Consider the following 23,967-nt stretch of genomic DNA (forward strand, 5'->3'; position numbering starts at 1 on the left):
CAAGGCTCCAGGCTCCAGGCTGTCAGCACAGAGCCCGATGTCGGGCTCAAACCCACAAACCGTGAGATCATGACCTGAGCCGAAGTCGGACGCTTAGCCGACTGAGCCACCCAGGCGCCCCTTTTTATACCTGCTTAAGAACATATCTAATGTATTAGTACAGTCATAACTTCAGTATACATTTATAAATATGTGTGTGTGCACTGTACATTCTCAAAATGTTTTACCTGAGAGGGGGTGATAGGTTTTCAATTTTTGAGGAACTACTGCTTTACGTTTTTGAATTGGGAATCATTAAAGATTTTGATCCAGGAAGGGATACGTGGAGATATACCAAGAACTGTAGGGGAAGAAATGGCACGAGTGTGCTATAAAACCAACTATTCGAGGGGCGCCTGGGTGGCTCAGTCGGTTAAGCGGCCGACTTCGGCTCAGGTCATGATCTCGCAGTCCGTGAGTTCGAGCCCCGCGTCAGGCTCTGTGCTGACAGCTCAGAGCCTGGAGCCTGTTTCAGATTCTGTGTCTCCCTCTCTCTGACCCTCCCCCGTTCATGCTCTGTCTCTCTCTGTCTCAAAAATAAATAAATGTTAAAAAAAAATTAAAAAAAAAAAAAACCAACTATTCGATGATGAATTGTGAGGCAGAAAGAAGGGAGGTGACTCAGAAATCAAGGCTTCAAGAAAGGAGCAAGTGGTGGAAACAGGAAGGGGAAGCTAGGTAGTAGATATCGTGGGGGTAAGATCTGCAGGATTTCAATAAATGATTCACTACTAGAGAAAGTGAAGGGAGTAACGGAGGCAAACCAAAGGTAACGAGGAGTTTCTCCCCTGGATAAATGAACCAAAGGCAAGGACATTGATAAAAATACAAATGCTGTCTTCAATTTGGTTTAGAATGGAACAGATGATGTACAATTTGAGTCATGGTTTATTTAAATAAATCAGTCTATTTATTCATAATAATTTTTAATTCACTCAACAAATGCTTAATCAACTCCTACTACATTCCAGAAACCGCGTAAAGTGCCAAGGATTCAAAGATAAATGAGCTTGTGTCTAGCCTCAGGGAGCTCACGGATTAGTGGGAATAATAAAAATGTATTGATGATGATATATAATGTGAGAAGTGCAATTACAGAACCATCTGTAGGGGGATGTGCAAACACATGGAGGGACACCTGGCCCGGCTGGGAACATTTTTGGAAGATGAGGCTCTGGAGAAGAGTAAAAGAATGACAAAGTGCGAGCCAAGGGGAGAAGAAAGGGATGTGTTCCAGGCAGAGGGTACAGGACGGCCAAGGCACAGTACAGGTTCGTGGGAAGCTCAAGCAGGAGTTCAACAGAAATCAGATTCTCTGTGACAGGTGGACTGCTTACTTCTGCAAAGAGGCCAGGGGCTCATATATTCTGAAAAGAGAATCAATAGCAATCAATTAAAAGTGGAAGGCTGTCAGGTCTATGCAGAATGGCTACCGGAGGAGGGCAAATAAAAAGAGAGGGAAATTTGTGGTTTAGATCATAGAAGTTGAACAGTGAAAATATTAACTGCGGCGATTTAAATTGGAGACATTACTATCCAGTGATTAAACATGGTAAGTGTTACATGACAGAGGCTGGCTGGCAACCCTGCAGATGAGAACCACGAAAATAGACAAGAAACACAAGCAGAAGCTTGCACAACCAGATACAGGCATCCACAGAAGGAAGGAGGCCACAACCAGAGCTTCAGGAAGCACATGGATGCTCACACCTTACTATGAAAGTGCGCGCGCGTGTGTGTGTATATGTGCACACACGCGCCAGATGAAGCCTGCAGCTGAAAGAGGGTAGGGAATGTGAGAAACTCTACGTGCTCTGCCCGAAAATGAGAAACTGTTGCATGAGATGGGCAAAAATGAAAGATTATCGTTTGGTTCCACTGATGGTGGTGGGCAATAGCTCCGACGAATGTGGCAACGACGCGTCACTTTACGGATTATATGCTACATGTTGCACACGTTTGATTTCATCAAATCCTCGTGATTCAACAATCTGGGTGGCATTACTATGTTTTGCAGATAAGACTCAGAATGGCAGGCGAAAGGTGAATGGCCCAGTGTCATACTGTGGCAAAGCTGAGACTCAAACCACAGGACCAGAGCATCGACCACTTCACTAGGGGTTTTCAAATGGGCTCCACAGAGGCCCAAGCACCTTGCAGGGGCAAGCGTGCTGGACATTTGTAAATTCGTTCTCCTTTTCCGCGGTGACGCTACATCAATCCTTCTGGAAAATTATCTTTTGATAATGGAGGTGCTTTTTTCTTAAATGTATATGGATAGCTTTTGTATGCAGAAAGAAATCCTTACATCTGCATTTATTTTCACTGATAGTCAACATATTAAAATTTTAAATATAAGTTGTACATACAACCTATATGTCAAATAAGTCTACTTACTAATCTAGTGATTGTTAATTAATACTCAGCTAGTCTCTGAAGTTAAGATACTAAATTTCCCCAAGCATTTAAGTACAACTCTTAAATTTAACTCGTATGTTAAACATTTCACATTAAAGTCATGCATAGTGTACGTTCTCCTAAATAATTAAAAGTCTTTGTAAATGCAATTGCTTTGATTATCTGAAACTTTTTAACTTAAAATAGATATTTAATACATCTGGTTTTCTGAAGTACTTCAAATAGATAAGCAAGTGGAATCACAAATCTTACAAAATTTTCTTTACTACTTAAATGATACTTATAAACCTAACAATAAAGATTTGATAATTCAGATTTATTTAAACTTATAAATACTGTTAAAAATTTATCAAATAAGATTGCATCTATTAAGTTTAAAATCACAAAAAACACTATAAATGAAAATTATAAATTTAATATGTCATATTTAACATCAAGATTTTTTTTAATGTTTATTTATTTTGATAGAGCGAGAGAGAGAGAGAGAGAGAGCCCGCGTGCAAGCGGGGGAGGGTCAGAGAGAGAGAGAGGAAGAGAGAGAATCCCAAGCAGGCTCCACACTCAGTGCAGAGCCAGATGCGGGGCTCAGTCTTACGCCCATGAGATCATGATCTGAGCCAAAATCAAGAGTAGGGTGCTTAACTGACTGAGCACCTAGGCACCCCTTAATATATTAGATTTAAGAACAAGGCAACACACATTTTTCAGATGGTTATATATTGTTCAAATTTCCCATTTTCTTTTTTATTTATTTCCTGCAGCTGTGGTCACCTAGATTTGCCCTTAATGTTCTAAATTTGGTATAGAAATATTGATTCCAAGGATTTGATTTTATCATTATTTTTCCTCTGGTTATTTTTGCATTTTCCTGGAGTTGCTGTCATTTGTCCATCTCTTTACTCAAAAAATTTCAAGTGATGATCAGAGATTTTGGACAGGGATTTGGAACCTAGTGGCAATTTCCAGAATAGCGATATGTGAGCTGCCTGTTAACATACCAGACCTTTTCAGGGGCACCTGGGTGGCTCAGTTGGTTAAACATCCAACCTCCACCCAGGTCATGATCTCACAGCTCATGAGTTTGAGCCCCATGTTGGACTCTGTGCTGGCAGCTCAGCACAGAGCCTGGAGCCTGCTTCGGATTCTGTGTCTCCCTGTGTCTCTGCACCTCCTTCAGTTGTGCTCTGTTTCTCTCTCTCTCTCTCTCTCTCTCTCAAAAAAAAAAAAAGTTAAAAAAATACCAAGCCTTTTCATATAGAAAGGAGGCTTTTCAAATCCTTGCATTTTCTCACAAATGGTTTCACCCTGAGTCATTTTAGCTTTACTATAACTTCTGACACAGCTCTTACCATGCCACCTTCATAAATATAATTGCCAAATTATACCTCCTGCCCCACCTAGCTGCAGTTAACCTCTGCTGTCTGCTCAAAGTTAATTGGAATCTTCAGGACAGTCTCCCACCTCTCCCCTGTGCTGGGGTTAAAACTAATCTCTTTCCTACCTAGTTGATTTTGCACCTTTCTTAATAGATTGCTTCCTTATCTGTCTCCCAGACCACAAATTTATAGCTATGAAGTTGACTACAATTACCTTTCTGGTGTTGCATGCTATCAGGTTGGGATTGTAAATCATGATGTCCTGACCAATGGATGGGCATGTGGCCAAAGTGGACTTGCTTCAGGACTTTTAATGTTGAGCAAAGGCAAAAAACCAAAAACCAAAACCAAAACAAAACAAAACAAAAAAAACAAACAAAAATAAACCTAGCAGGAGTGCCCTAAAACCCAAATAGTGGTTCTAGCCGCTAAGATCTCCCCTTGCTATCTGTTCAGTTGAGCCTTCAGTCTTCCCTTCAGCCCTTTGAGCCTTCATACCCTTCTAATAAATTACACTGTCAGTTACTTTGCAGCCTCAAAACTCCAAGTGATACAGGCAACTAGAGGAGGCTGTACGGATGAAGAAAGGGCCGTCCTTAGTGGAGAAAGGGCAAGAGGCTTCAGTCAGATCAGCCACACTGTTACCCGTCCCGCAAATTTCATTTGAAGAAGGTTGGAAATAATTTTATTGCTAAAAAATTTGAGACCATTACATCCACCACTGCTAAGGTTTCAAAGAATTTAAACTGAAGGATGAGAACTACTGCAGAAAATGTCTGAATAAAAAAGAATATGAGAAACTGGAAGGCACTTTCAAAATTCATGAAGTCACAGGGAGATCAGAGAAATCAGTATGTACTTTAACGTGAGAAGCTTCAATGCCTAAAAACTGAGGAGTGAGTGGTAAAGGCAAAAAATAGGAGGTGCGAAAAAAGGGCTAGGAAGTTGTGATTCAAGATGCATAGGAAACATGGGATCACTACTCTAAGTCCCTGAGAGAAATATGCAGCAAAGACAGAACGTGCTACCAGGACCTCCACAGACAAACAGCAAGAAGACAGCACCTCATAAGTTTTATGCATGCCATTCTCCAAACCGGAGATCAGTATTTGTCCTGTTTCTCCTGCAGCCAGAATATACGATCTACAGATAAAGGGCGTGGGTGGGAATGGCATCTCCACGGTATTTATTACCCACTTGCAAACATTTTGCTCTTGGTCTCCAAAAGTCTGGCACTGCTGCTGATGTTGACTCTGGAATTCTGTGTTGGTTGCACTTCTACTGTCTTCTAAAAGTATGAGAATAGATGTGTGTTATTGCAGAGCTTAGATCTTGTCATTAAAAGTGTCAGGGCCCTAGGAAAGAGAACTAACATATTCCAGGAGTAATAAGAGTTGTCCGAGTTGAACCAGATGATGAGACTCCTTCCTAGTGGAAGTGGGTGAACAGACGAAAAAGGGGGTTATATGGTTGTGCAGAGTGACGGATCCTGACCATAAAGGGGAAGTTGGGTGTTGCTATATAGTAGACCCAGAAAGAAGTAAGGACAGCCATCTACAGAATTCCCTGAGTACTTCCTAGGACTTCCATGTCCAGGGGCCAAATTAAAAGGAAACCACAGTAACTTCATACAGCCAGACCCATCAGAGGCCCAGCTGCTTTTGGCATGGCAGTTTGGGTCACCTCAGTGGATAAAGAACTTTGGTCAACTGATGTGTTGGCCGAAGACAAAGGGGTCGTGGAAAGAACAGAAATCCTGTGTTCCAATAACAGCTCTGTGAAGTTGTAGAAATAAAAACTCTGACATTACTCCTGTTTTCTGACTTTTCTTTCTCGAATAGCACTTTTTAAAAAACTGGTGCTCGGTGGTTACTTTACAGTTTAATCCATAAATTACATGATATTGGGGGGAGCAAAACTAGAGAGAATTCTGACTTTGAGCTTTTGACTTTGGAATAGACAAACAGATTCGATTTTGGCTTGTTACCTCACGGGATAAAGTAAGTGGGGTTTTGGTTATGTGGTAAATAAATTACATTAAATGAGGCAAAAATATTTTTTAAGGATAAGTATGGGAAGAAGAGTACATGTTGATATTATCCACTTAGAGGGGCAAATTGTGAGGGGCGCCCGGGTGGCTCAGTCAGTTGAGCCTCTGACTTCGGCTCAGGTCATGATCTCATAATTTGTGGGTTCAAGCCCCGTGTCAGGCTCTGTGCTGACAGCTCGGAGCCTGAAGCTTGCTTCAGGTTCTGTGTCTACCTCTCTTTCTGCCTCTGTCCCACTCGCACTCTGTCTCTCTCAAAAATGAATAAACGTTTAAAAAAATTTTGTTCCAAAGGGGTAAATTGTGGTAGACATTTGCAATATACGTATGTGTATGCATGCGTGCATGTGTGGGAGAGGGAGCTGCATAGTATATGAATATTCTTTCTAGTTTTGAGCAATTGTGCACTTTCTCAGCTCCCTGACAATGTGCACAAATCTGTTACCTGAGCTCTGCCGATGGGAAGCACTTGTCCTAGACTTTGAAACAAGAGAAAGTGGCACAAAAAGCAGAGACAGTGGAGAACTCCTCAGGAATGGTAAAATTTTAAGCAACATAGTCTCCAAAGAGCATTGGCAATTGTGCCACGGAGGCATCCTACGTCCAGGGTCAGGAATGTGGCTACAGTGACCCGTGGATCCCAGGCTTCGGCAGTAATGACAATGGGACCCACAGCGAGCTGCTGTGTGGGGTGATTTTGGCAACTGTTCCATGTGGCCCATCTCCTTTTGTTTCTGCCTCTTTTCTGAGCACGGCTCTTCATCCTTCCTGTTGATTCTGAGATTTACCCAATATCCTCTTGTTAAATAAATTTCTCCTTAAGCCATCCACAGTCAGCTCCTATTAATTGCAATTAAGAACTCTAACTTAGGGGCACCTGGGTGGCTCAGTTGGTTCAGCACCCGACTCTTGGTTTTGGCTCAGGTCATGATCTCACAGTTGGTGGGTTGGAGCCCCACTCGGGCTCTGCGTTGGCAGCACGGAGCCTGCTTGGGATTCTCTCTCTCCCTCTCGCTCTGCCCCTCCCCTGCTTGTGCTCTGTCTCTCCATCTCAAAGACACATTAAAAACAATTTTTTTTTTAAAGAAAAATAATGCTGGTGTCAATGTGAAGGCAGTAAGAATGGTGTCAAGTCAATGCCAGCATAAAATGCATTTGAACGTTTAGTTACCAAATTTTAACTACGTTCCAAGTAAGAAGTGTACACAACTCAAAACCAAAACAAGGAAGCAGTAATAGAATTTGGCAACTAATTACCAACTTAGCTAGAAGTAGCTATGCGATCTAAAGTTAGCCATATAGCCTTGGAAAGATTGTTAGAGTTGGATTACTCATCAGAGTACTATTTACGTGATAACATGGTAATGATCCTTATGCTGCAGGGTAGTTATCAAGATAAGGATAGTATATTAAAAATATCTAGCACTGAGTCAGATTATCAGTACATTTGAACGCTAAGCGATAGGAGCTATTGCTATTAATACAGTGAAAAATACAGAGGGCTGAAAATTCTATGACTCACCAGATATGGCTTTAATAAATCTCATATCATATTTTAATGAAGCCATGCCAGTATAATATGATTCCCACTTATTTCAGAAGCCAAGTGATTTCAACCATCACTTGGAAGGTAAGAATCTCTGCATTTTACTCTACAGCACATTTCCCCTGTAGTTATGTAAGAATGCTTTACTTTTTTCGTTTTAAATTTATTTATTTATTTTTGAGAGGGAGAGAGAGAGGGAGGAGGGAGGGAAAGGGAGGAGGGTGAGAGAGAGAGAGAGAGAGATAGAGCCAGTGGGGAAGGGACAGAGAACTAGGGAGACAGAGAATCCCAAGCAGGGCTAGGACAAGGGGCTTGGACCCACCAACTGTGAGATCATGACGTGAGCTAAAACCAAGAGTCTGACGCTTAACCAACTGAGCCACCCAGGCACTCCAAGAATGCTTTACCCTTTTATGTGCATGTTTTTATTCTCCCATTAAATGGAAATATTTAAGCCAGAGCCTGTGTTTTAATTCTTTTAGTGCTCTAGTATACTAAAGAGCTCAGTATACAAAATTACCTTTCACATTTTCACGAAAAGAAAACCTTTATGTTCAATTATATACATACACATATATAAATACATGTCTGACAAGGCTCACCAGAACATTTATTTTAACATTTGAAAAATATTGATGTTAAGCATTTAACTTGTAATTTATAGTTAGCCTTATAGGACATATGATAATTAAAAAATATACAAAGGGCTTTAAGTATGTTTAAATTGTGCAATAATTTGTTTTTATACAACCACATAATATTCTAATTTTCAAATGATTTTGCTTCCTTTTTTTACAACTGCAAATTCAGAGAAGTACAAGTGAGCAAAGAAAAATAGACCATAATTACCCTACCTTAATAATCTCTGTTAATAATTCAGTGGCACATGGGTTAAGATAGGAATTTTCAGTCCATTTAGAAACGTACAAAATGAAAAGTAAAAGCCTCCCTTCCACAGGAATGCCATCCTGAAAAAAAAGAAAAAGCTAAAGTTTAAGTGTATCTGTCTCTTTGTTACACACAGGGATCACACTATATGCACTATAATGCATGTTGCTTTTTCCATGTATTGTATTTTGGAATTCTTTCTACATGAGCATTTAAATTTCCTTTGTGGTAGATAACAGTTGCATAGTATTGTTTGTTGTTGTTGTTTTAAGTTTCTTTATTTTGAGAGAGAGAGAGCAGGGGCAGAGAGAGAAAGAATCCCAAGCAGTCTCCACACTGTCAGTGCAGAGCTCGTCATGGGCTCGAACTCACAAACTGTGAGATCATGCCTTAGGTGAAATCAGAAGTCAATCGATTAACTGATTTAGCCACCCAGGCACCCGCATTGCATAGTATTGTACTGAGTGAACGAACCATAATGTATTTGTTCAGTACTTTATCAGTGGACACTTTGGTTGTTTCTAGTTTTTCTTTCTCTTGCTCCCTCCCTCCTCTTTATTTTTCCCTCAATAACACTTGCAAGTTTGCTTCATCTAAGTCCTATGTATTTCTTATTGGAGTCATAGGGACTTTACAGTCGTTTCTTTTTGCCAGTTGAGCCATTTCTTCACTTGCCGGAACCGGGGTGAGTGTCTTGGTCAGGTATACATATATGTCTATGTCTATACATACACACACGACAACACAAATTAGGACAAAAGCTAAGTGGTTAGTGTTTCAGAAAAATACTAAACAAGAAGTTCAGAGATTTTGTTCTGATCCAATTTTTTTTTAAGTGAGAAAAGAAATGTAAAAAAACAACAATACTTGTTATCTAGACCCTCTGGGGAACTTATTTTTCATCGTATTACTCCCTCATCTGTTACTCTGCAGCCGCACTGGCTTTGGCCAATTCATGGACGCCCCACCCCCCCACCCCATGTTTCTTCTTGTCTTTGGACCTTTGCATTTATACACTCTGGGGGGGGGGGGGGGGGAACGATTTCACCCCATGTTTCAGACTGTCCTTCAAATCTCAGTTTAAATGGGAACTCCTTACCAGACCTTCCTGGGTGAAGTAGGACCCTCCCTTCACTATTCTCTTTCAACTCTGCACTTCAACACCTTCAGAACACTCATCACAATCTTAACATTTAACTCCTCTGTCTCAGACATCCCCTAATGCCTACTCGAGTACCTAGCATGTAATACACCTTTAATAAATACTTTACAAAAAAAAAAAATTCAGGTAGAATTAAATGAATTAGGTAAAAATTAAATGAAAAAAGGTAAATTAAATGAATTTAATTACTGTAGAATTTATACGCCAGGCACGGGTGTCAAGTGTATGTTACTCAAGCTTAGCTTAGATTTTCATTGATTCAGGATTCTGAAATCCTTTTAACCGTAATCCCCAAACTTTAAACACGATTCGAATTTCAGACCGTATACGAAACCTCCCCTCAGTCTCCCCTTCCCTAAGGGGACCCTCAGGATCTGCCCACCTACCCCTCGCTCTAACCCCGCCTCTCCAGCAGCGTGGCTCAGCTGAGCAGGGCTGGCGGAGCCTTCCGGGACCCGGGGCGCATGCGCGGCAGTCCGCGCACATGCGCAGTACTCGCGCGGCCGGCGCGGGTCCTTGCCGAAAGCCTAGGGGGTCCCCTCGGAGCTGGGGGCGGGGTCTGCGACACTATGGCCGAGAGCGGTGGGGAAGTGGTAGCAGTACCCGCGTCCGCGGCTGCCAACGGCCTCAGCAATGGGGCAGGCGGGGGCCCGGCGCAGACCAACAACCCTCTGTCGCGGAAGCTGCATAAGATCCTGGAGACGCGGCTGGACAACGACAAGGTAACCGGGGCTGTCAGGGCCCGGGGTCCAGAGTCGTCCGCGGTGTTGACCCTGGCCGGGGGAGGCGTTTGTCGACACCCACTGCCTCGTGCCTCCATGCCTCCAGATCGGGCGTGGGGCGGGTAGGAAGAGGGAGGCCAAGGGCCCCTGGAAAAGCGAAAAGGTGTCTTGGGTGTCACCCCTTTTTTGAAAAACCTGTCCTGGAAGACTCTGGATCCGGGTAGCCAAACGTGGAATCTCCGTACCCCGGAGGTGTTCGGGGGTCTGAGCAGGGAGAGAGCAGAGCCCCGGGCAGGCTTAGACGCCCGTGTCGGAGTAACTTACAACGCAAAGGGGGTAGGAGGGACTGGGGAACCCGGATAGGCATAATTGAGCGTTTCCACTTGACGAGTGAGAACGACTGGAGTGATTTGCAGCGCGAGAGAACTACTGCTTGCTCAGAGCTCAAACGGAATAATTTGTATCAGTTTTTGTTAGCTAAGCACTGTCTGTGATATCTGGGCTCATGCTGTTTTTCTTTGCAAGATAAACTGTCCACATCCTCTCCCGAGTAGCACCTGAAACTCCTCCGTTCAGCCCCTGACCTAGATGATGATCTCTTCTGTATCTTTGAATCTTTAGGTAAATTCGTCATGCCAGTAGACATAAAGAAAAAGTATAGGTAGCAGTGAGAGAGACCTTTATAGGTAAATTTGTAGGTAACTGAAAATAAGCCGTCAATAAGAATGTGTATAAAAAATAACATTATAATATAGTAAGAAAGACGGGCTCTGGGGCCACCGCTTATTGGATACAGCCATCAAACCGAAGCACTGTGATTTGAGTAAGTGCTTTAATTTCTCTAAGCTTGTTTCTCATCATTTCTAAATTGGGACTTCTGCTGGTAACTTTCTCAGGGTTGTTGTGGAGATTCACCAAGAGAGTCTGTCTGGAGTTCTCAGCACAGTGCCTGGCCCTTACTGTTTCTTATTAAATGTTCATGTTATCATACAGTTTATTAAGTGTTTAATGTGTCTGATACTGGCATGTATGATCTCATTTAATACAGCTACTATGATGTAGATAACATTATCTCTCTTTTTACCCAGGAGAAAAATAAGGTATGGAAAAAGTATAACTAGGTTAAATCATATCAAATAAATAACTGAGAAAACTGTAATTTGCACCTGTGTGTGTGGTCTTGTCCATTCATGATTTACTAACCACTTCTGAGCCAGGCCTAGGAAATTTCAAGGTTGTAGTCAAAAGAAATGGCTTCATTCTATGGTTTTCTTTCTTTCTTTCTTTCTTTCTTTCTTTCTTTCTTTCTTTCTTTCTTTCTCTTTATATGAAATGTATTGTCAAATTGGTTTCCATACAACACCCAGTGCTCATCCCAACAGGTGCCCTCCTCCGTGTCTATGGTTTTTCTTCATCTTTTTCTTTTTTGTACAGTAAATCTTTGTAATGGTCTTTTAAATATAGAACTGAATTTAAATAGCTTTACTGTTTTTGTCAATCCAGCCAATATCGCACAATACCATTTTAACAGAAACACAGAAACCTGTTAGGATATATGCTAGTTCAGCTGTAGGAATTTATATCTGGAGTTAGGGTACTATTGGATATCCTGGGCTTGGTCTTCTTTCTCCCTTCTGTCCTCTATGCAGACTGTCTCTGTAAGATAAGTCTCTTTCTTTCATGGTTTTAAATAGCAAAAAGGGTGGTGATTCTCAAATTTCGAACCCTGTTCTTGACATCTCTGCTGAACTCCAGATTTGTAACAGTCGGTTGTTCATATGACAGCTCCAATTAGATACCTGATCGACATCATAAAAACTTAACACAGCCAGACCCTTAGTTTTTCCCCAAACTGGTTCTACTTTCCACTGTTAGTAAAGAACATCAGGTACCCACAGAAACAAAAAGTGTATAAATAGTTTTGATTCCTGTCATTGTTTTCACATCGTGCATTCAGTCCATTAACAAATCCTATAGGCGCTACCTTGAAAAAAAAATTGTTTTGAATCATCTCCCCTTCGTCTGCAATGCTACTGTCTTCTTCTAAGTCACTGTCAAATCTTGTTGGGATTATTTTAGTTTCTTCTTCTTGCCTGCTTCCTTTCTTGCCACCCCCCCTCCCGCCCCCCATCTGCTCTCCTCACAAAGTTGGAATAAACTTTTGAACATATAAAGCACATTATATTACTCCTTTGCCTAAAACCTCTAGTGGACTGGCTTGGTTCCCATGGATGCCTTTCCTGTCACTCAGGCCTCTGTTCCGAAGTCACCTCAAAGAGGCCTTCCTCTCTGCTGCCAGTTACTCAGTTCTCTGCCTGGAGGCTACAGGTGGTGCTTACTTCTTACATACTATATCCTTCCAGAGGTAGTTTATCTATTCACTGGCAAATATGCATGCACCATAGTCCTTTCTCTTTTGTAACAGTTGGTATTATAACTGTTTCTATACCTTGTTGTCTCACTTACCGTATCTTGAAGTTTATATTAAGTACATAAAGAATTTTCATCTTTCCTAAAATGGATATATCATAATTTCTGTAACCAATCCTCTTTAGATGGGCACTGAGGGTATTTCCAGTCTTGACAATTCCAAACTATCCTGCTGTGAATAATCTTGTATATATGCTACAATACACAAGTAAGTAGATCCTTACTGTGTTCTGGAAGTAAGTTTACTATTCAGTACTGTGAAGGCCATCCTGTATTTTTTGATTGTTTAATGCAAACATAATTTGAAAATGATTTCATTAAAATTTGGCTTGAGATTAGGAAAACATTTGAAAATCAGTCCCAGTGATTGTCTTCTGTTATCACTTGTGTAGGAAATGTTGGAAGCTCTCAAGGCACTTTCAACCTTTTTCGTTGAAAACAGTTTGCGGACTCGAAGGAATTTACGTGGAGATATTGAACGCAGAAGTTTAGCCATCAATGAAGAGTTTGTCAACATTTTCAAGGAGGTGAAGGAAGTATGTAAATTCTTTTTGTTTTACATTTATTGAGAACTTAACTGTATGCCTGACTCTGTGCTAAATATTTTTATGAATTGGGTTGATACGTTTACTATTCATGTACCGTGTTCAAATAGAAGATTTAACTACTTACTCTCGCAGCACCTAGGTCCTTCACTTAGTGTGATTTCTGAATCTGTGACCTCCACTAATGCTGCTTCTTAAGAAGTTGTAACATTTGTTCTAGGATATTCTCTTAGAAATTTTTTTAAATGTTTATTTTTGAGAGAGAGAGAGACAGAATGAATGTGAGTAGGAGAGGGGCAAAGAGAGAGGGAGACACAGGATCCGAAGCAGGCTCCAGGCTCTGAGCTGTCAGCACAGAGCCCGATGCGGTGCTCAAACTCACGATCCCTGAATTCATGACCTGATCCAAAGTCGGATGCTTACCTGACTGAGCCACCCAAGTGCCCCGAAATTTTTGCTTTTTTAGCAACAAGAAGAAGAAACATTTCTTTAAATGACTTTCCAGTGAAATTTTTCCTTACTGAATAAACCTCCTTGCATAACCACTTCTCCATTGGAGATTAATTAGGAGTGAGTTATTTTAGTGCATCATAAATTATGAAATTTTCAGATTAAGATCAGTTACTTCAGTGCATAAATAATTTATCGTATTTGAGTGAGCAGTCTACTCACCATGGGGTAAAAATGGATTTTACTTATTATGTTATTATATTTATTATGCAATACTTTGTTAATTTTGTTAGTATCATGTAATTATTCTGTGTGAGGTGTATGTTATATATAATGTTAATGACTAATTAATAAACAGATTATATTTAACAGTTTAGAAAGATTTCAGTAAGGCTAAAATCTGGAAGGTTGAAAGGAATGTTTGGTTAAGTGTTCATAAAAATAGAGTAGGGATGCTTGGGTGGCTCAGTCGGTTGAGCTTTTGACACTCAATTTCGGCTCAGGTCATGATCTCATGGTTTGTGAGTTCCAGCCCTGCATTGGGCTCCATGCTGACAGTGTGGAGCCTGCTTGGGATTCTCTCTCTCACCCTCTTTCTCTGCCCCTCCCCTGTTCACTTGTTGTCTCTCTCAAAGTAAATAAACATTAAGCAAAAATAGAAAGAGTACTCATGAGCACATCCAGATTGTGGTCTCTAAACACTGTTTCCCACTGCAAGAGACAATGTTGCACATATCAGAAAGCAGGGAAGCTAAGACTATGGGGAAAGTGGCAGAAGAACTTTGGAGCTAAGTTAATGAGGCTTCCACTGGCCAGAGGTAGGACAATTAGAGCATCAATAAGAATAACTGAGTGGGCTGAAACCTATCAAACATGTTTAAACGCATGGATTCATACTGATACTAAAACCCAAAAAGAGCCCTCGTTGGTTATATCTGGTGGATATAAGGGAACCAACTTATTGTGAAACCTACTAAATAAAAGGAAAGGGTCCAACATTTATCCTGTCTTTTGTTCCAACTACATAGAGTTGTTGAGGGGAAGCTGCTCTTTATAACTTTATTCTGTTGAAGAAATGAAGAGGGATTGATAGAAGATTTTGGCACTGCTGTTGAATTTATGGATCTAGTTCAAGGTTTCTCAACTTGGCACTGTTTTGGGTCACGCAGTTGGGGTCGCACTATTTAGGGTGTTGAACAGCATCCCTGGGCTCTAACCACTAAATTCCAGTTGTACCACTTTTTCCTTAGTTGTTCCACCCAAATATTTCTCCAGACACTGCCATATGCCACGGTGGGGGACCCAGTTGCCCCAGTTGAGCACCATCGATCTAGCCATTGGTCATCACTGGCAGCTAACCTCACAAAGAGAGAAACATCCATATCTATCACTTCTAGTAAAGGTATACAGCACCATCTATGAAAAATTCTTGCCAGAAAAATGAACCAGAATACGATCAAGCTTCTAGACCTAACTGCCCGTTTATAGAAAATACTGAGGTCAGAGGAATATGTTAACACTACAAATATGCAGTCAGAAAATGCAGACTGTTGGGAACTATACAAATGAATTTCTTCAACAAATAAATTGTAAGACAAAGAGAAATAGGGAAGAGTGAGACTCTGTTGATTAAAAAAAAAGAAATGAGAAGTAGCAACCAGTAGCAATTTGTGAGTCTTTGTTAGTTCCTGACTTGAAATAATTATTTAAAATTGAGACGGTTGCAGAGACTGGAATGCTGACAAGACATTTGATATTAAGAGATTATTGTTAAATATTTGGATGTGAAAGTGGCATTTTTTAAAAAGTTTATTTATTTTGAGAGAAAGAGTGTGAGTGGGAGAAGGGCAGAGAGAGGAAGACAGAGAGAATCCCAAGCAGGCTCTGCACCTGCCAGCACAGAGCCAATGCGGGGTTCAAACTCATGAACCATGAGATCATTACCTGAGCCAAAATCAAGCCCTGGACGTTCATCCGATTAAGCCACCTACGCCTCCCAAAATGGCATTTTTTAAAAAAGTCTTCTTAGAGGGGCGCCGGGGTGGCTCAGTTGATTAAGCCTCTGACTGCGGCTCAGGTCATGATCTCAGCGTTCATGGGTTCACCTCCACATCAGGCTCTGTGCTGACTGCTCAGAGCCTGGAGCCTGCTTTAGATTCTCTATTTCCCTTTCTCTCTCTGCCCCTCCCTGCTTCGCACTCTCTCTGTGTCTTCTCTCAAAAATAAATGGTGAGATGAGTTTACTTAGGTCTCTGCTGTTGCTGATATTAATTGATATTTTGAAATCATGCTTTTTTTTATTTTTTAATTTTTATTTTTTATTTGATTTTTTTATTATTCACTTCAAAGTAGCTTAGGACTTCATTTAATAATTTGATTTATATCCTATTTATAGTGAAATGTAGGAACATTTAAAAACATTGGGTACTCTGATAGTTATATTTCATTCAAAGCACTTTATGGAGAGAAGGGAGAAAAATCTTACTTCTAGAACTTAGATTTATGCTCATATTCTGATAAGTGATTTTCTAACTGGTTCATCCTCACACTTTGTTTATAGCCTCACCTGGCTGCTTTCTTATTACTTGCCCTCTGACTGGCTTGTCCCTTCATAAAAACTGTCACGTTTCTATTTGAAGGTCTGGGCATGGTGCTGAAAGGGATTGTCTGTGGTCTGCCACTGAAACTTCCTTGTATATCTTCCTGTTAAGTGACACCCAATTGTGAAAAAGAAGATAGGAGTGCAGTATGAAGCTAAATGTGGTTTTGTGATACCATTTTTTCAAATCATATTTTTCAATGACTCAATAAAGACTAGAGAATGGTTTGGTAAAAAGTATAGAGCCTGGGAGACCTGTTGAAAAAAAATGATCAGTTCACCCAAGTGGTACCAATAGACCTGAACCAAAGTAGTAGCTCTTAGAGTAGTAAAAAAGAAACAGAGAAAACATATATATTAAGGATATAAATGACCGGACTTAGTGGCCAGTTAAATTCACATGTATCTGGAGGGGGCTAGAGATGAAAGTACAGAGGGAAAGAATGTTACTGAGAAAATTACCAGGTTTGTGGCATGATCCAATATGTGATGATGAGAGAGAGGAGGCACTATTTTTAGTTTATTGGGTTTTCATATTTGCTTGTTGTTATTAATTAAAAGTTACAAATAATCCATTATAGAAAAGTTAGATAAGGTCAGAAATAGAACAGTTGTTTATGACCCTATCACCCAGAAATAACCTTGGTCATTATTTTATTGCCTGGTTTTCCTATGTTTTTCTATATACATATATGTACTTTTCTTAAAAAGTGGGGGATATTATATGCATTGTTTCATAGTACTTTTATTTTTTTTACCTTATATAGACATCCCTCCATGCCAACGAAAATACACACACACACACACACACATAAACGCACAGATTGTGCATTGTTAATAAACGCACAGATTTCCATTGTGTGTTTGAAAATGTTTCACATTTTCCATTTGTTTTAGGCAATTCTGTTGATCATCTTACATATATTGTTGCACACTTACCTGATTAATTCCTTAGGATAAATCTTAATTTTAAAATTCTGAATGACGAGGTAGTCATATTTTATTTGCTGTTTCCTATTGTCACATCTTTTAAAAAGCTTATACTAATTTCTTTTTATCTTTTCTAACATTAGATGTTATTATTTTAATTATTTCCAGTCTTAAATATGGGATCTTTTGTCATGCTCTGCCAAAAAAAAATTCGTGAGATGAAAATAAGGATTTGGCTAAGAGAATTTCTTTAATAATATATGTAGTGCTTATTGTTACTTTTTTTTCTTTTCAGGAACTTGAAAGCATAAATGAAGATGTTCAAGCAATGAGCAGTTGTTGTCAAGACATGACAAGTCGCCTACAGGTACTATATAATGGCTGGATTTTAGCATAGTTCCTGGCTCAAAGTAAGCTTTCAGAAATTGTTAGCTAAGTCTGTCAAATATATGGATGTCTAATATATCATGCCCAATAGGAAGTTTGAATATAAATGTTATGCTTATTTTTTTTAACTATAAATGGGTTTCTTTGCATGATAATTTACTGATACTGTTCAGTTAACTCCTGAAGCCTTTATATTTTGATCTAGCCAGCGTAGAGCTAACATAAACCTTTCAATCCTATAATATCCCGTAAGTCCAGCAGAAATGAGTTCATTAGTAGAAAGTCTTAGGAGTAAGTCGACAGTAAAGCTGTGCTCAGCAAAGACCCAGCTTAATTATGATTTATGTTCAGCACCCCCCCCGCCCCCCAAACACACACACACACACACACACACACACACACACACACACACACACACACAAAACCTCAGGAAAATATCTGTGGCTCTATGTCTGTTTATTAAAGCAGTTTCAGGGGCACCTGGGTGGCTCAGTTGGTTGGGCGTCTGACTTCAGCTCAGGTCATGATCTCACAGTCTGTGAGTTTGAGCCCCGCGTCGGGCTCTGATCCTGCTTTGGATTCTGTGTCTCCCTCTCTCTCTGCCCCTCCCCTGCTCATGCTCTGTATCTGTCTCAAAAAAAAGAAAAAAAAAAAAGTGTGAAATGTCTAGTTTGGTTGCATTACCCTCATTTATGTAATTTTGGAATACTGAATAGACTAGGATTTCCCCATGAGAGTCAGTCATGATTGTATTTACCACCTTCACATTTATATTTCAAACTTATACCTTTAAGATTCTCCTAGAACTGTTGAGAGCGACACTGATTCTAGGAAGAATCATTAATCTATGCATATTCCCCAAATTAATCATAAGCTACTTACATGATCTGTCTCTAGAACTAGCCAGTTTCCTGTTTCTCTAAAATTTTAGCTTTCCTAGCCTTATCTAAATTTCAGTACTCTTACTAATATATCAAATATTATTGGCATATCTATTCAATCTTTAGATCTTTATTAATTATATAGCCCTTAAATAGTCATAAAATCTTTGCTAATTGTCATTTCACATTTTTTGCAGTATTCTGTCACTTAGTATTACTTTTGTTGTTTGACGATTCTGTTTCTGTCACTTTCTCTTTATTTCCTTTTATTTATTTATCTCTTTATTTCTAGCTTCCTTGATTTAATGCCTTTTCTCAAATTACACTCTATAAGGTTTTCTATACTATACTCTTGGATTTGCTTTGTAATACTAATTTTATATTTTGTGTTATACAGGATTACTCAAGTTCCTCTTTTTAGTGGTTGTATCTCATTGCCTAATTCTTATCCTCAATTATATTTTTATTCTTTTTATTATACCTATTTGTAGATGGAAAAGATCAGAGTATTTTTATCCTTTGTGCTGTTTTCAAAACAGATTATAAGTATTTTAAATCACAGAGTATCCTCTTCATTTTGTCCTCGATATTTTCTTTACATCCACCAACCCTATTTTTTTCCCCTATAATGGCATGTGCCCTTCTTCCTTTCTTTCCTTTTTTATATCAGTTTTACTGAGGAAAAATTTATGTGCAGTAATAAACCGCATTCGTCTGATGTGTACAAATCGATGTGTTTGACAATTATATACCTATGAAACAGCTACCATAATCACGGTGCAACATTTTCGTCACTTGCAAAAGATTCTCCTCTAGGCTTTTAAATTGCATGTTTAAAAATATTTTGTACTACTTGTTGTTTACATTCGATTTTGACTCTTGTATTAGCAGGGATTAGATCGGTGACTTTGGAAGTTTTCATCCATTGGCACTGATTTATTTGCATATAATGTTTTTGAAATCTTAATGGTACCCGCTCAGACTGTCAACTCTAGAATAAGGTTTTCAGTTTATCCATAGAGGAAAGTATTACTTTTTCATTTTAGGATGTTATACACAGGACTAATTAAATTAGCTCATATTTTGAAAAGTATTTTGGATTGGGGACATTTTAGAAATTATTATTACAAGATACTGAAAAAATATAACCAGTAATTTTTTATATACTGTGGCTTTTCCCTTTGTGGATTTGCTTGGATAAATTACATTTAGAGGCATATGTTTATTATTTAATGAGAAATAATCATCCTCAACGTTTAAGATAAATTGGAAATTGTTTTAGGATAATGATCTTCACTGGTATTATTAAACATTAGTTTGGGATTGTTACCACAATTTATAAATGAAGAGTCAAGAAATATGCATAATTCTTACTGCATCACATTGTAATCAAGTATCTTACGTCAGTGATTAACAGGTGGTGTTTTTTGTAAGATATGCCTTCAATTTAATAATGACTACAGCTAAAAAAAGAAGCTAGGAAGCACTTTTTGATATTGATTTTGTGTGGCATTCCTTTTTCACAAATATTAAAATGTAAATATATTTTAGAATTTTTAAAATATTTTAAATATTCTTAAAAATTGTATTAGGCAGGAGTAAGGTGGCAGTGGATCCTGAAAGTAAAATGGGATTAGGAAAGACGAGGAAGAATTGGAAGAAATTAGTAGATTTAAAGAGTAATAATTTTAGAGTAGTACCATGGAAGTCATTGTGTTCGACTCCATTCCTCAAAAGTTATTGATGTGCTGAATTATCTAGGTTCAAATCTATTTTTTTTTCTTTTTTTCAACGTTTTTTATTTATTTTTGGGACAGAGAGAGACAGAGCATGAACGGGGGAGGGGCAGAGAGAGAGGGAGACACAGAATCAGAAACAGGCTCCAGGCTCCGAGCCATCAGCCCAGAGCCTGACGCGGGACTCGAACTCACAGACCGCGAGATCGTGACCTGGCTGAAGTCGGACGCTTAACCGACTGCGCCACCCAGGCGCCCTCAAATCTATTTTCTTAACAAATACCTACTGTTTGCTAGGCATGCGATCTGGTTGCAAGGAGCACGGACTCAGATGGAGGTGGGGCTGGGGCTCTTATTGATGGGATACCTGTATGAAGCAATAAGGCAGAAACGTTGCTGACAGTCTGAAAGATTGTAGAAGGCTTAGGCCTCTAAGAACCCAGAACTTGCAGGGGGCTGGGGTTTTCTGTGTAGGTCTAATGCAGCTCTAGAAACTTAGCAGCAGAAGCTTGCTCTTTATGATCGTGTTCCAGCATGGAAATGACCCCGTATCTGCCCATATTTGCTCTGGTATCCTATCTTTAAGAGACTGACCTTCTATAATATGTGTTTGTCTGCTTTATACAGTTAACCTTTGAACAATGAGGAGGTTAGGGGAGTTGACCCCCGTGCGCACAGAAATCCATGCCTAATTTTTGACTCCCCAAAACTTAACCATTAATAGCCTACTCTTGACCAGAAGCTGTTAACATACACAGTCAAAACACATTTTGTGTTTTTTATATATATATATATATAAATATATACTGTATTCTTACAATAAAGTAATCTAGAGAAGAAAATGTTATTAAGAAAATCATAAGGAAGAGAAAATAGATTTACAGAACTGTAATGTATTATTTAAAAAATTTTTTTTTACATTTATTTATTTTTTATTATTTAAAAAAATTTTTTTTTCTTTTACTTATTTTTGAGAGACAGAGACAGCATAAGCAGGGGAGGGGCAGAGAGAGAGAGGGAGACACAGAATCAGAAGCAGGCTCCAGGCTCCGAGCTGTCAGCACAGAGCCCGACGCGGGGCTCGAACCACGAACCGTGAGATCATGACCTGAGCCGGAGTCGGACGCTTAACCGGCTGAGCCACCCAGGTGCCCCTATAGTGTATTATTTTTAAAAATTCCTTGTGTAAGTGGACACACACAGTTCAAACATGTGGTGTTCAAGGTCAACTGTAATTTCCACTTACTAGTGGCTTTATTTATACATAATTCTAGCCCACTCCATGTCCCTCAAGGGCATGGACCCCATGTCTCCAGCCGCAAACATCCACTTGTTTCTCCTCTCTTTGCTAACCACCTTTATGTTTAGGTCTTTGAGAATCTGATTAGCTACATTTTCTTTTGTTTCAGTCTACTGTAAAATAATTGCCTAATCTTAGGATAGAATAGCTTTTCATCAAGTTTTCATTCCTGATCCTTTCGACTCTGGCTTGGGGAAGGAAGGATTGCTTAACACAAAACTTGTCGGTAACAGCCCTGTGTCCTTTAGATAGGGCTATCTCTGATCTTCCCCAAAACCCTATATGAGGGGTAGTTCGTGTACTCCACCTCTCAAATGTTTATCTCCATCTTGGGCATTTCTGTTCAGTTCCACACCAGCGTTTCAGTGACTTAACTTACAACTCTATTTAGAGGTCTCATGGTATCTCAAGTCACATGTTCATAACAGAAGTCATGATTTTTATTCCGACCCTGCTTTTCCAGTAGTTCTGTTTCACTAAAAACATCATGAGTTGTTGAATGCCTTAGCGTCCTCACACCATTTTCTTTCTTGTAAGCCTTGGCGTTGTGTCTGTTGAGAACTCTGAGCTTCTCTTAGTAAAGGTAGTATATGAGCCTGGCAACATCTAATTCAGTTATTTGGCCTTTTTAAAACTTTTGAGCTCTGGAGTGTGATCTCACATGCTGTTAAGTTTGAGCTTTAGTAAGTGGTACTATTAGTTTTCTGAAATACAGAAAAATCGAAATGTACTCATGTTGGATATGTTTATAATTTTAGGCGGCAAAAGAACAGACTCAAGATTTGATAGTAAAAACCACTAAGCTTCAAGCTGAAAGGTAAGTTTTTCTTTGTATAGTTTCTTCTTCATTAATTTGGAGATTAAGTGGAAAGAAAATTATAGGTAACTCCAAATCAAAGTTAAAATAATAAAAAATATGATTCAAAATTCATACAGCATGTAAGGTTCTAAGCTATTATCCAAGAGGAAAATAAACAAAACAATATTTTAGGAGTATCAAACTTGATTGGGGTTGAAGGATTATTCACTTTTTGGAGATGACAATGTGTTGTTTATTGTTTGCTACGGATTTAAGAAAAAGATTGCTTTTTAAAATGTAGATGGTTTTAGAATTTTGGTAGTCTTATTTTTATTTTTTCACATTCATTGTCTCTTATTTTTAGCTATGGTCTGTCCTCTCTAATATAATTAAGAGTTAACTGCGTAAGTTCTTCTTGTGGTAGTTTACAAATAGGTATGCTAATATTTGTTGACTGAATAAATGGGTGAATGAAAGTGAGTAGACTATGGATTCATGTATTTTATTGTGTATTACAGTCTTTTGTAATCAGTTGTGGGTTACTGTGAGCTCCTTGAGAACGTTGACAGTTTTTTAACTCTCTTTGTATCTCCAGTGCCTAATGCATTGTAGATTCAATAAATAATTTCTGAATAAATGAATATGGAATACAGCTAATCTGATGCCAAGAAAGGAACATAAAATAAAAACTGAAAACTAAGCATTGTATTGGAGCTTGTAACATATTTGGGACCCCGATTAATGTTTATAGGAGGCAACATTAGAACATTGTGTTTCTATCTGTATATTCTCAAAACTAAGCAACGTTGTTCATGTTTATTATTTTAATAAGCCGATGAAAGTGTTTTGGCTGGGTATGCTTTTGGGAGTGAAAATTTCTGACATTCCAGTATCCCAAGAGCTAGGGATATGATGTGCCAAGTGAACATTTGTGGAAAGTATTGTAGGAAAATTACACAGCAGAAATTATAACAGATTCCTGGAAGCTGGCCGACAGTTGTTTTTCCATTTTTAAGTATTACCTTATCTTTTTAGCAAGAAACTTTGTCAAATAAGCAATTAGCTTTAAAAATAGAAATTCTGTGGGCTTATTTGGATAACATGCCATTCTTATTAAGACAGATGTATCAATGACATGAATATTTTTCCAACTACATTAGAAGTTCAGTCATTGTGATAGCTGACGCTCTAATAGGTAAAGTTTGATGCAGAATTGTCTTCACAGGACTGCGGTTAATATTTCTTTGTAATATTTAGTTGATAGAAGATGGGTTTCATTGATAATCAGGAAGTGATATCCACATAAATATACTTCCATATTTTTTTAAAGTTTATTTATTTATTTTGAGAGAGACAGAGAGAGGGAGAGAGAGAATCCCAAGCAGGTTCTGCGCTGTCAGCATGAAGCCTGACACGGGGCTTGATCTCATGAACTGTGAGATGACCTGAGCCAAAATCCAGAGTCTGACGCTTAACTGACTGAGCCACCCAGGTGCCCCTACTTGCATATTTTTTAATGCTATTGAAGTCACTACTTTATATATATACATACATATTTTTTAAGTTTTTAGGTTTATTTATTTATTTTGAGAGGTCAGGGAGCACGAGTGGGGGAGGGGTAGAGAGAGGGAGAAAGAGATTCCCAAGCAAGTATTGCATAGCGTGGAGCGGGACGCAGGGCTCAAACCCTGGAACCTTGAGATTATGACCTG

At 39.1% G+C, this 23,967-nt stretch overlaps 1 protein-coding gene and 1 long non-coding RNA gene across 10 annotated transcripts in view; one reads left to right on the plus strand and one right to left on the minus strand.

The window, feature by feature from the left end:
* Positions 1–982: 982 nt before the first annotated feature.
* Positions 983–9,906, minus strand: LOC122198883. The gene is made up of 3 exons (XR_006193200.1): positions 9,863–9,906; positions 8,281–8,394; positions 983–1,406 (listed from the first exon to the last, which is right to left on the minus strand). It is a non-coding gene; the product is annotated as an uncharacterized LOC122198883 (long non-coding RNA).
* Positions 9,907–9,969: 63 nt separating this feature from the next.
* The window catches only part of COG6 (component of oligomeric golgi complex 6), a 129,827-nt gene continuing 115,829 nt past the window's right edge, over positions 9,970–23,967 (plus strand). For 8 of the 9 annotated variants that reach the window (XM_042905363.1, XM_042905297.1, XM_042905150.1 and 5 more), the window contains exons 1-4: positions 9,970–10,198; positions 13,021–13,164; positions 17,448–17,519; positions 22,215–22,273. In XM_042905363.1, the coding sequence (XP_042761297.1) occupies positions 10,046–10,198; positions 13,021–13,164; positions 17,448–17,519; positions 22,215–22,273 (428 nt within the window). In that variant the 5' untranslated portion in view covers positions 9,970–10,045. Of the gene's footprint in view, positions 10,199–10,954; positions 11,022–13,020; positions 13,165–17,447; positions 17,520–22,214; positions 22,274–23,967 lie in introns of those variants that run through there. The other variant, XM_042905578.1, reaches the window with a different exon arrangement.

This window comes from Panthera leo, chromosome A1, assembly GCF_018350215.1.
Source record: "Panthera leo isolate Ple1 chromosome A1, P.leo_Ple1_pat1.1, whole genome shotgun sequence".
Taxonomy (NCBI): Eukaryota; Metazoa; Chordata; class Mammalia; order Carnivora; family Felidae; genus Panthera; species Panthera leo.